The 13,403-nt window shown below is 37.5% G+C and overlaps 1 protein-coding gene across 1 annotated transcript; it reads right to left on the minus strand.

The window, feature by feature from the left end:
* Positions 1 to 4,252: 4,252 nt before the first annotated feature.
* On the minus strand, positions 4,253 to 7,636 carry LOC111252060 (tRNA methyltransferase 10 homolog B-like). The gene is made up of 3 exons (XM_022809423.2): positions 6,627 to 7,636; positions 6,129 to 6,411; positions 4,253 to 5,195 (listed from the first exon to the last, which is right to left on the minus strand). The coding sequence occupies exons 1-3, from the start codon at positions 7,019 to 7,021 to the stop codon at positions 4,671 to 4,673; spliced, it is 1,203 nt and encodes a 400-aa protein (XP_022665158.1). The 5' UTR covers positions 7,022 to 7,636; the 3' UTR covers positions 4,253 to 4,670.
* Between the last annotated feature and the right edge of the window lie 5,767 nt (positions 7,637 to 13,403).

Below are 13,403 nucleotides of genomic sequence, written 5' to 3' on the forward strand. Positions count from 1 at the left end.
GTTCTACAAACTAAGTAAAACGTGTAAAATGAATTAACTGACCGCACTAGACTTGCCAGTATCGCTTCTAAATACTTAATAGCAAAATGCGTGATTAAGTAGACATATAAATCTAAAAACCTTTTTCTTTTGAGCGTTTAGAAAACCAACTCACACCGATCAGGAACGTTCCAGCTTGTAGACACGTTAATAATCAAGAATATTTCGAAAAAGTGGCGGAAGAAACGTTTGAATCATCGGATATTTCCAACACCGTTTCGAAACCAGTCATCTTGGATTGAAGTGTTTATAGAAACCTTTGCATTTTAATTTTTCAGTTCTTTTTGTTTCCGTTGGTATCTCTTCTAATAGTCAATATCTAGCCCGAGAAGGATTACTAAAGCGATTCGTTCACACAGTTGACGAATACCGGTATTATGCGAAGGAAAATCTTCATTGTAACTCGAAAAGATGGCACTCATGGTGCTGCCACTGCAGCGCCACCTCGCAGAACACCTAAAAATTTGGTACCCTACCCGATTTGTTCACGCTACTTCAAATGTACTGTTACGGACTCCGTACTATCTTTCCTTTAAAGAGCTTGAAAGAAATAAGCTTCTACCAGCTATTTCAGTTATTTAGTGTCTAAGTTGTATGCTTACAGCAACGTGGGTTGCTTTTGATCGGCCAATCAGCCGAGGTACTTTAATATTTTTCGGGGTGATCATCGAGATATTTGGTCATCTTTATACAAGTGATAAAGAAATTAGTGAACATAGAATCGTCAAAGAGTCTTGGAGTACGAAGAGACGTGACCTCTTATAAGATGTTATACGCGTTATATAGAATACATGTCTGAGACTTTGGGTGATGTTTTTCACTGGCGGCGGTGTTTCCGCAGAGTACGCTAAAGATCGCAGAGGTCCATGAAGATAAACCATGGGGAGATATTGTCGATCATTACAACAATTTGACACTAAAGATTATTAGTCTGATTTTATTTGCAGATCAGCCTATGTGAATTGGGCATGATCCACGTTACCAAGCTGAACAACGCCCAGGTGTCATTGCAGCATCCCCCGCAGTTCCTGTTGCTAGACACATACGGCACGGAACTTAGACACGTTCGTGGCGTTCTTAACAAGTGCTACCCTAATCCAGAAGAATTTCCAGCCAAAACCTTTCCGCCGCGCCTATTCGGCTATCTTCATATCATTTACGAAGAAAGCTTGTCATTTACGGCGCAATCTATTTCGATGTAAGTTCAATTTCATCGAAGATGTCCGTCTAAAAGAGCTGGCAGTCAAAGAAGTTAAGATACAGAGGCACGATCTTTCTTCAACAGCTTAAAATCTCGGCGTGCGCGAACCATTGAAATGTTCAGGTGAGATTTGAGTCGTTAGTAAAGTAAACATTCGATCTGATCAACGCCCTTACGATGCATCACACCGAGCCGGATTTGTAACGGAGCTTATAAAGGTGCAGAACAATCTTGAGAGAGGATAATAGCTTTTGTAGATTAACTGTTACTGCAAGTTGTTTTTCCTGTAGTGACTATTCTGTTCAACTTAGTTCAATTACTATTATCATTCTTGTAAATATATCATTTCATTATTCGTCTCAAATTATCATCATCAAAGAAATATATACAATTGTTATCGCTAATGTGGGATCAATGTCAAGGGTGAGATTTGACATCTGTGAAAAGCAAACTACCCCCTGGCAAATCTAAGCAGCAAAAGACTGGCATAAAGATGGCTATTTTCGTTTTCTTTACATAATATCAATGTAGAACCATATTCGATTTAGATGCATATTTATATATATAGTTCAGTATTAGTTATTTTAGTTCTTTCAGTAGTTTATTCGTAGTTTATTCGCATAGATGGATCTCTTCGCTCCGGACAGTGTCGACCTTATTCAAAGTCCAGTGTTGATGAAGGCTCTGTTCGAGCTTCATCGGGCTCATCAAGGCGAGAACGAAGCAGCAGTTAGCAAGTTGTTCAGCCATGATTGGAAAAGCTGTTGATAGTTCTGATTTCTTGCGTGCAGTCGTACGAATTCTAAAAAAACGTGCTTTCACTAATTTCGACGCATTTGACCTACATATAATTGTAAGATTCGAGCTGAAACAACTTCCAACGCCGGTGTAGCGGCTTTATGCACAACATGATAATTATCCATCGTTTTGCCTATTTGTCAGTTACGAGGACTGCATTAGATTTCAATGCTTGAGTCGCTTTGAGAATGCTTGACTATTGTCAAACTATCGCTCGGACGGTTACCCTCGAATTCTGTAAAGTACTACATAAATTTTGTATGGATGTTGATGACGGAAGTGTTCAGACTACATCGAAAACATACCTGCTCCAAACGGTTTTATATTCACAATGGTCGTCGACAACTAAAAGGTATACACCGCTAACCTGAGTGCTCTAGGCTCCATTCATGGGTACTGTTTTCTTAACAACACTGACTTACTAATTCATATAAGAAGGCTAGTTTGACAGAACGGTACAGGTAGTTGCGCTATCGCGTCATAATAGTTATGGTGCTTTTTAAATAATCGGGGCTCTAGTTGACAGGAACTGAGAGTAGTTGAAGTAAACATTAGCCTGCCCGGGGCATATACCGTAATTGACCCTATAACCCCCTAAAATAAAATACGATTTATCTTTTGCTAAAAATGTTAATATTTACCTGATGCCAAAAACACGGACGATATTCTGAACGAAACGTTCTGCCTTTTTTTCTAAAGGTTTCTTCCAAAAAAAACCGCCATTTCTTTAACAATCTGTTTCAGTTAATCTTTCTTTCTAAAGGTTTCTTCTAAAAAAATCTGCCGTTTCTTTAACAATCTGTTTCAATTAATAGCAGTTGTCACACATATATAGATCCTTATTGTAATGTGATTCGGATCTCATCGATAATTTATCATTTGTTAACCCTCCGAATTTATCATAAACCCAGAATATTTGATGTATTGTTGCAAAGTACAACCTATTTATTTCTACCTGACCGTCTCATATAAAAAGAATTGCGGGTCATTTGAACCTAAATGTTTAGAAAATTTTCTTCGAAACTTGTGATAAAGCAAACGGAATATACATTGAAACGGCGTTGTCTGAGTGGCTGATGCACATCTTTTTAAGTGTATTGCCATATTAGCGATGAATATACAATCAGGCTGGTTTATATTTCAACGTAGACAAAAGGTTATCATACCGTTTTATAGGTCTGCTAGAACAATTCCAGATAAGTCCAACAAGACTCATCCGAACTGGGCATTCTGGTGGGGGCAAGTTTTTGATCCCATAGACAAGCGGCGATTCCGAAAACTTATTTAGATAGAAAAAATAACCCAAGACGTCAAAAAATAAGAAATGAAAAAAATAACATGTACGACAAGTTTGATGACTGCTGTCTATTCTTGGTGAATCAGTTCACGCTAAACATAGTCTCTGATCCAATCACACTATTCGCTTAAACGATCTTCTCTACTCTTTCCCATACCGTTCCCCTGATCTATTCCGCCAAATGGACTAAAGCTTAGAATACGTACCGAATAGACGCTTAAATTCCATCATTCTCGTTAATTTCTCTGATACTGTCCAACTGTCAAGTAGACAAACGCGAATCGCATTCATCATCATCGACTTTTACTGTGTACAATTGCGTTGACAACGCAAAGCCTTTTGTTGCCATTTTCCCTTATTGTATCATTCGTTGTAGTTATCTCAGTATTATCACTCAACATCTGCAACCTTTGCAGGCGTCAAAAAAGCTTTCGGACGCACCGATTGATATTTCTGAATTTCATATATTCAGACCACAATTTATAGCAAGAACTTATTTCAAATCTGACAATATATTCATAGCAAAAATGTATGCTATGGAAGTAAATTAATTACTAAGCCCTCTGCATAAGAAACCTCAACTTTGCGCGTCATTTCGCGCTAGTTAACGATGTTTTCTGTAACGGACTTCGCCCACTGACAAATTATTATTTGATCTATGAAGGAACAAAAGTCGGGTTGTTTGTAGAAGATCATAGCTTTGCATATCGGTGCATATACTCACAAACAATTAAGATACCATTCAGTCATACTGGCTGTACAAGCCTGGAATTGACGACATTAACCGAGATTACCTCATTAAGATACAACATAAAGCAAGAAAATTCTTGACCATTGCCTTGAATTCATGAATTTATCTTGGATTTATGAGGCTTTACATAAAACAATAGCTCTAGATAGAATCAAAACGCACAAACTTGTTTAATGGAAAACAAAATCTTTATTAAGAACACAACACGCTTACCTTACCATCTACCTTCTTCATTCTACAGTACAAAAAAGCCAATCCACTTCCACAAATTTATCCTATTTGGCAATGCCCTGCAATGTTTTTCATTCTCTAAAAGTTGTCTTTGTTCAACTATCTTAAAATTTTCTACCATTTTTCTTTTACCCATTTAGCGACCTCCTAATGCAAAACGTGACATAAACAACTATACAAATTATGCACAGCGTCTCATCTCGCTCATCAATATGCTCTACATTCAATTTAATAAAAAGAAGATACCAGCCGTTATGTCCCTGATAGTCAGCACGCAAAACTCTACAATAGTTTTATCACCAAAACATTGTAATTGAAGTCTATTCATTTATACTCGGATCATATACAAATTACTAATTATATTCTTTTAGACTCCAACCAGGCCTATGCGATATTGGATGCTGGCTAGCTCGCACCTTCTCAACACTAGTTATGATTCGCTTGGGTATCTTGGTGAAAGCTTGCTTCCAGTCGTTCGATTGCTTTAACTCCAATAAGATATCGACAACGGCATGGAACGTCAAGGATACTGAGGTATTTATCCGAAACATCGGCAGATAATGCCCGACCGGCAGTTTGCCATGTCTAACACCCTGTCGTAAAGCTTTTGCGAATGTGAGGGGTCTTCCGCTTGCATTGTCGACCAGTGCACCGATGACAATCACCGCTTCCGGATCCCATTTCATAATTACGTTGTTCGAATTAGGTGTCAGATAAAGGATCCGTTCCTTCGGAAACATCTCGAGATATGTAGCGTAGCTTTTCGTGATGAGGCAGCTGTGACTGTTCAGATTTGGCAGACACATGTCGAGGACTTTGTCCAACACGTCTCCTCGTTGAATATCCGACAGGATTATATCGAATGGTTCTCGCGAAATCTGAAGTACGAAATACTAAGCGTAAATATGGATAAAATGCGTTCGGATATATGTAAACGATTGTTATATATATGTAACGGCATACTTCACTATAAACGCCTGTCTTGAAACTGGTCAAGTTTGGCATAATATAATATCCCCAATATAGTAAATGACAATGCCAGGTATCAGAAATCCTGTGAACACAAAGCTAAGGAGGAGGCCTTTTCAAATAACATCTGTCTAATGTATTAAGTTAACTATTGAGCTCCCGCAATTCTGAGACGGTTTAATCCGAAACACCGGGCAACTTGGATAGAAATAATAACTTTTCCTAAATGGATCACTATAAGAGAGCGCTTTATGTCCATCTCTCCGAATTAACCCCTGAGTGTTTCTGTGTTTGTTTGAGTAACTGAAAATATTTCCACCATTAAGGTATACAAACAACCTAAACAGTATAAAAACACTGAAGCATTGTTGAGACTTGAAATTGTTACGTCGAAACGAAAACACATTTCAACAAATTTTCTAAAGTTTGAACATCTCAACATAAAAAGTGTCCTTAAGCCAGATTTCTTCAATAATCTTCAGAGCCATACGCTATATTGCTTATCATTGAGGCTCTCTATGAATCAACATGTTTTATGGTCCAGTTGTGGAGGGTGGCTTGCAGTGATTGGGTGGATTTATTCTTAGTGAAGAACCTCTCGGTAACAACATTTCTAACAGAACTATAATATGTAACTGGAAAAGTAGTCTTTTGGTTTTTATCGACAGTTACCATCGGTCCCAATACATCCATCTCCTCTATCTTGTACATGCGACTACATCACACGACGCTCAAACGCATTCAAGTAAATCCCTACAAGAGAAAGCCCGTCGGTTGTATTTCTGTTTGACTTAGGTCCCCTAATACGAAAGCACACAGATAGTTTGACATATGTTCCCAACCCTATTCGACGAATAGGTGTTCCGTAACAGCGTGCCGAGGGATGCAATTTGTTTTCGGTTCATATTTGCTTCAAAGGAGCAGTCAAGAACGAGTTTCTGTCCAAATTGAGCCGCCGTCGCTAATCGGCTATTGAAGAATAAGGCTTCTTGTTGAGGTCTGATAATCGGATAAATACCACGATCCATCAATATGGGCTTCGCCGGATTTGCGTCGCGCTTCAAGCGGTTTATCTCCTTTTCAACTTTCATACGAAACTTTCTCTTCTCTGCCTTATACATATAGCTGTAACGACAAGAAATATATATATATAGAACTCACCTGCTTAATTAAGTTGTGCTTGTATTTCTAACAACTACAGAACAAACTTATGAGAGCCTCTGCTTGCGAGTATAAAATTTAACACCTTATTAATGAGTCATTTATTCAACGACTCAAAGAAAGATTCTATTATATCTAATTCTAAAACTCGATCATGCAACAACTATGTAACAACTCACTTCAAGTATTTTACTCTGTTCGAAAGGGATGCTTCATCCATGAGAATAAGCATATCCTTTTTATTTAGGTAGCAGGGTGCAAGGTCCCCATTTATGCGCAGTGATTCGAGCTCGAGGAGGATAATGTGGACTTTCTTTGCGTCTTTTTCGGTGTTGATTATCGATCGAAAATCATCCACGGCATAAGTTACAGGTTGAAGTCTGTATTTAGTTTCTATCTGTTCAATGTCACTGTGTAGTTTCTGCGGTTGTTGTTTTTCCCGATGACTGTCCGGTGTGCGTTTTTGCGCTGGCTGTGATAGTGCTGCTGACGCTGACAAGAACCTACTTTGACGTGCGAAAAGATGCACCTCACGGAGCACGATTTCCATAAACGACTGCGTTACGGATAACATTAATGCTGTTGGTATTCGAACGAGAGATCTTCTTAGGTGTACACCCGCGAGAGTAGCTGTTATAATAACTTGCAATTTTTTTCTAATCAAATAGACAAGTATACAGTACACGGTACTAAATTTCTATTAATTTCTACGTTTAGATAGAATGAATGTTCTGTCTACGCACTGGCGTAACGGTGATCTGACATGCACACGCAATTCTTTCGGCGTACTCGTAGGAGCTATTCAAATAACTGCAGGAGCGTATTAGGCTTGGCACTTGGCAACGAAGATCGTTTGTTTTCAGTGTCAATCAAACGTGTGATAGTTACACAGACATCAAAATGTAAAAGACACTCATTATAAATGTATGCCAACGCGACGGCAATGTTGTTGAACGAAGATAAACGTCTTTCTTTTTTTTTCACTTTTATCTATTTTTGAGTTTCATTGAATGACACAAAAGTTGAATTTCAAAAACAAAGACACTTTAGTAAGTCGTTCATTATTGAAAGACCTGTTAGATCGTCTGGTGCACCGTGAGCCTCTAGAGCTGGAACTAAGTACAAAAAAACCATCAGAGTTGTTCGATTTCTTCACGCGTTGTATTTATTTTGACTTGTGTCTAGTGTACCGTTATGGCCATGTGTGGGATTGAGGAAAAACAGGAGAAATGATCAGTGTACGCAGAGCCGTGCGCGAATCAGAACACCAACATCGCTCACAGATGCGGGATTTTATACTTAACCGCGGCCTGAACTGTCTGTGAAACGTTTGCGTTAAAAGATTTATCAACTGCATCATTCCCATAAATTTCGCTAGAACAGCGTAAATACGTTGCGTCGTTCAAATCTCAAGCCTGGTCAAATAGGCCTATTTTCAATGAAAGATGGGTGGAAAAAGATGTCGCTTTCTCAAAATACTAAGATTACGCGATACAGTTCTAACTGATGCTTCAGGTTTTACGTCCAGTCCTATCTTGGTTAGGCATTGAATCAAAAGACTAGCCCTTCGAGAAAACAAAGTGTGTACGACAGGTTTCGCGGTGAACTACAACAATACGTCATAAATATATTGTATAAGAAGAACTAAAATAAGATAATCCTAATGTTACCGCGAAAATATGTGCATAAGGAATAACTGGCCTTTGAATCAGCTGTGACATTGTACAATTGCTCATTTTTTAGCCAAGAGCTTAATTTTTTTCTACCGTAATCGCCCCTTATGCCTTCTACAGAAGCCTACCGCGGTCAATTGGTAGCCCACATAAACGTAATTATAGATGGCTGGGGTTATTATTTAATGAACTTCGACGTGTTATAGTCTAACTCAGGTGGTCTATTGTTCAATTTGCATATTGTATGTTTAGGTATTTGAATAAATTAGCGCTTCTGGGAATCGCAACAGCAAACAAGGAGCACTATTAATTAAAAAACATGAGTCTGTATAAATCTTCGTCTGCGAACTTGGAGACTATAATTAGGCCATTCAAACAAGATAGATTTGATTAGGCCACTTATTGCGCCTTTACTGCTGAATAAAAGAACCAAAGGACTCAAAACAAGCATTCTAACATTACCGAAACTTTCAAGGATATATTATAGATGGACCCAAATAACTGTACAGGGGGCTTGCGCTAAATCAATAAAACCAGAAAAAATGCAGTAAACAATATATCCTTATACATTTTGCTTCAGGTAACACTGCTTTATTTTAGATGTTTCTGAATAAAAATTGAAAGCATATCAAAATCTGCTGCGGAAGGGTTTTAAGAACAATAGCTTCCAACGCGCTCAACATCAATTTCCTATACCTAGAAGAAGTGATGTGACAATCACGCTAGCTAAGCGTACGCGCACAGCGAGTGAATTAATACATTAAAGAAAGTCACAAGATGGTCGTCATGCGTGCCCGTAGCATGCATTATACTAGAGAAATACTACAAATTTGGCTGATTTATTTACATAATACGCGGCTAGAACTGTGGCGGAATTTTCAGAAAATAAGATGATTTCGATTTGCATTCGCCGTTTATTTTTTTGCCTTAAATTTTGTTAAACATCTAGTGAAGTTACTTAATCCGCATCCGTGTCTTTTTTTGAACCGTTAATCCTTCTACGACCTGCCCTATACTCCGACTCATTCAGATTTGCTCCCAGTTGACCTTTAGTCGGATATCATGCTGTCTTTGTTGCGTCTTTCTATTGGTTCTAGAAGATATATAAGAACCTGTTTCAAGGTGGGCATAAGCGTAGTAGTTGCTTATATTTTATTTCTGCTTCATCTTGATTGATTTATTTTAAGACCCAGATAGTTCGCCCATTTCTAGTTTTTCGGCTAGCTTGTCCTTACCCGGTATTGAGTCAGAAAGTATCTCGACGTTTTAGTAAACACTCCACTGGTTCGTCTCTTTCAATGTTACCAAAATGTGCGTGGTAACGTGGAGAATAACGGCTTTGGATAATTTATATTTAAAATGCCATATATAACACATCATACTGATAACCATGATCATCAACATACAGAATCTCAGGAGAAAATAATAGTATTAGAACATTTTAATTTGACGCTCCTTTGCTCGCAGTTTTTAACTCTAGAATGAAGATATTTAAATGATGAATAATTTGACCGCATAGAAAAAAGGATAAACACAAGGACATATAAAGCAAACAAGGCGACTTTACCTTTTACCTTAAAATATTTAAGAATATTTAGAACGGTTTAGATAGCTATATGCAATGTATTGGCATAATCTATTACTTGACACGTGCTAACCTACCATTATCAGTTCAGCTTTTCATTGGCGCCATTATTCATTTTTTCTAGTTCGGTTCACAACTGGTTCGATAATGTGGCTAGCTACTTACTGCATCGATACAGTGAACTAAGCCGCGACGTCATCCGGAATCACTGAATCAAAAAAACAAAAATCTTACAGAAAAGAACATCTGTGTCTCGAACATATAACCCTAGAATCAGATAAATGCATTTTGTGGCATTTTTAGCAAATTTCCTAGCAATCAATCTTTCTGCCGCCCGTTTCAATTACAGATCCTAATGTATAAAAACATCGCCTCAAAACGTTTACACAGTTCCTAACAACACACCAGCTCAATGCACAGCATAAATTGTATTGAAACACCTGCCCCTTAAACCTAGTTCTTTCGACTTTGCCGTAAAAACCCGTCTCATTCCTTCGTTAAATTATTACTGCCTTCTCCTGATGTCTTTCACCTCATAACGTCCCACACCTCTCGCTATTGCGATCTTATTAGTAGTAGCCATATTTATTCGGAACCCTACATTCTAACCTCTTTTGAATTTCCTGGAACCGATAATCTAACCGAATTCCGGTCTGTTATTTTTCGGGTCTTCGACTTCTTTATTTAAAATTCATTTCGAAAGATCAAACGGGTCTCGGGATATTTGTCAACTACCGCGCGTTTAGTAGCGTATGGAAAAGATGTGGGCCACAGAGAAAGCATGCAATGAATACTTAATATATTACCCACCAAAAACTTAATATATTACTCAACACGGCTAGAAATACTTTTATTAGTAGTATAATTAAAATAACTTCCAGATAAAAAAAGTCGTGAAGTAATGAGCGTCTATTAGCAAACACAGTCTACCTGTTTATAGATGTACTTCAATAAACTCATGAACTTGTAGTTCGCCGTAGCACTTGCCAACAATACGTAATAATAGAATGTATCGGGGTAGCACGGACAGTATCGGGATACATATAATTCGAGCTTTTCCTTACTTTCTTTATAAATGGTTTCCCTTTACCTAAATTGCCACTATTTTTGCAGACTGCCATTCCACGTCTATGTTTAACTGTGATATTTGTGTGGTGTGTGGGATTACTCACGTTAGTTAACATTAATAAATGTGCAATTAGTGCAATAGTTTTTGCGGCCAGTATGTTTTTAGAATTTGAATGACTGATTACCGATAACTTATGGTTACCATGCCAGTGGCACTTGAAGAGTGTACATTAGCTATCTGGATTACACCACTGTTTACGATAGGTTTGTGATTAAATCAATGGTGCTGCAAACCTGTGTTTCACATTCTAGCCTTATCGTATCGATTTCTAAGTTCACAAGGAGAAATGCAACCTGCTCATTCAATGCAATTCATCATGGTTAAACTAATTATATATTGTCGGAATGCCGCCAGTGGGTTCGCTTGATTTACACAACATAACATTAATTATTTCAGTTTTACTGAATCTTATTCAGGTTGTGTGGATGCTGGGTCTGCATCCCGAAACTGTTGATGTTCTTTGGCCTCATCAAAGGATCGGTCGAGAGCCAGCTTTTGGTTGAGCACGGAAGCGCTGATAGAGGTCAATTACAGTAAAAGTGATATCGCGAATTCGGAATTATCGAAAAGATACCGTTTTCCATCCCTGGGGGCCTCCAGACATGCGCTTCAAGCTACAAACATCGTTGCTCCTTTTTATTTTTTGGTTGATTCGAACCATTTCTTGCTTAAATAAACAGCGAAAGAAAAATACAAGGAGGGTCAACAAAGTGCAATCCCGAATCCAAAATGTAAATTTACCGACGAATCCATTATTAATAGTTGTCACACATGTTGTATCAGAAACTCAGTTTTGGTACATTTAATTTTGAGATTGGAGCCACATAAACGTATCACATTATAAACAGTCAAACAAATTACACATGCTTAATTATATGTTGAAAGCTAAATAGTAAAAATGAGTAAGCTTACCTTTCGGGCTTTTTCAGAGAAAGAAGTTATTTTAAAGGGCGGAATATTATTAGAGCTCTCATTTTGTGACCTGAATGAGCTTGTCCTTCAGCTAATTACGTTTGAGATATATATATATATATATATATATATATATATATATATAGAACGATATTTGATCATTTCTAGTAATACCTAGTCAATGTGCTTACAAAAGATGATTTTGGACTGCAGGGTTGTAAATGTATTTTATTTAAAAAGAAGTTTTTTTTAAATGTCTAATAGCAGCTCTCTATTAAATACTCGATGATTCAAATAATAATGTTGTTTTTGATTTTAAATATGGTCTTCAAACTAAAACTATGCAGTTCCATCAAACGAATTATGCCTTGTTCATAAACAACTTTAGGTGTAAATTGTAAGTTATCACGAGTTGCTTCAAGTTCAGGAAGTATTAAATTTACAAACCGGGCATTTGTTTCAGTTTGGATTAGTTGTTCAAAGTCACTTTGACAATATTTTATGGGCTCAATATCGTAGTTGTACCGTATGGTATGATCATCCAAAGGGTGGTAGCACTCGAAGGCTCCAGGTGTTCACTTGGTGAACCTTGTGTACCCGTTAACCCCGACACGCACCTACACAGTAAATATAGGAATAATCTGACCTGTTTTCTATATATTTACATTCCGCAGACTGCAATAACCGGGAAAGAAAGCAAGCATACTGCTCTGGCTGTGCAATCTCATTTTAAATATCTATAAGATTTCATATATTTTTGGTGGCAAAGCTGATATTCGGAAATGCCGGCATTGAGGCGTACAGTTCAAAGAACAGCAATGGTTTAACTGTTGTTCGCACAAAAGAAGTACAAAAGCAATCAGTAGTAAAATTTAGATGAACTAAATTTCTAGTTTCATTTATACTGATTTATAGGATTTACGAATTGGAATATGCAAGGACTTTGTACCAAATACGAATTGACCAAGGGAAAACAAAGTTTTTTTCTGCTCATATAAACATATAAACTTACTAAGTTACTGATTGAAATTACAATACGAAGTTAATGTTTTAGTAAACCGTCAATTGTCTTGAATAAAATGCATTGGCACTTTTCTCAAGGCAGCGTAAAGCTTTTCGCACTGGAGTTAGCGAACGCGGAGATTGGTTGATTTACAGCGTCAAAAGAACCCGTTCGATCCCTTTATATTATTCTCATTTAGCGTTGTGGCCAGTATAACGACTATTTAATGACCTAAAGGTGAAAGGCGGTTCGGGAAAAAATGGAAGACAATTTCAGTACGGCTCTAAAAATCTGCAGATTTTACAATTGTATTTTAATGCAATGCTAATAATAGTTATGTTCTTCTTTACTAACTAATAGTAAACAATGTTAAATATTCTATGACCGTAAATTTTCCATTATTTATAGCCATAAATATTGCTTAAACCTGCTATTACTTAATGCTTAAGAATTACCACTCACCACGATCTAATTGTATGTGGGTTCGATGTCCTCCCACGTCGGTTCAATTGTCCATCATGATATCGACTCACTGCCAAGACACCGCCTGGGATAACCGAAGACAATGTAAAGACCGTCCAAAGATGATCTGTTCCAATAGTCAGTTCAAAGGTGAATAAATGAGGTTTATTTTCTGCGGCCTTCCTACACTTG

This window comes from Varroa destructor, unplaced genomic scaffold (assembly GCF_002443255.2).
Source record: "Varroa destructor unplaced genomic scaffold, Vdes_3.0 BEIS01000001.1, whole genome shotgun sequence".
Classification (NCBI taxonomy): domain Eukaryota; kingdom Metazoa; phylum Arthropoda; class Arachnida; order Mesostigmata; family Varroidae; genus Varroa; species Varroa destructor.

Bases quoted from the DNA above. Each gene is read 5' to 3' on its own strand.
- LOC111252060 (XM_022809423.2), bottom strand. From the start codon at position 7,021: ATGTTATCCGTAACGCAGTCGTTTATGGAAATCGTGCTCCGTGAGGTG. The intron at 6,412-6,626 runs GTGAGTTGTTAC...TTGTCGTTACAG, and splicing joins AACAGAGTAAAATACTTGAA to CTATATGTATAAGGCAGAGA. The intron at 5,196-6,128 runs GTTGGGAACATA...TTCGTACTTCAG, and splicing joins ACACCTATTCGTCGAATAGG to ATTTCGCGAGAACCATTCGA.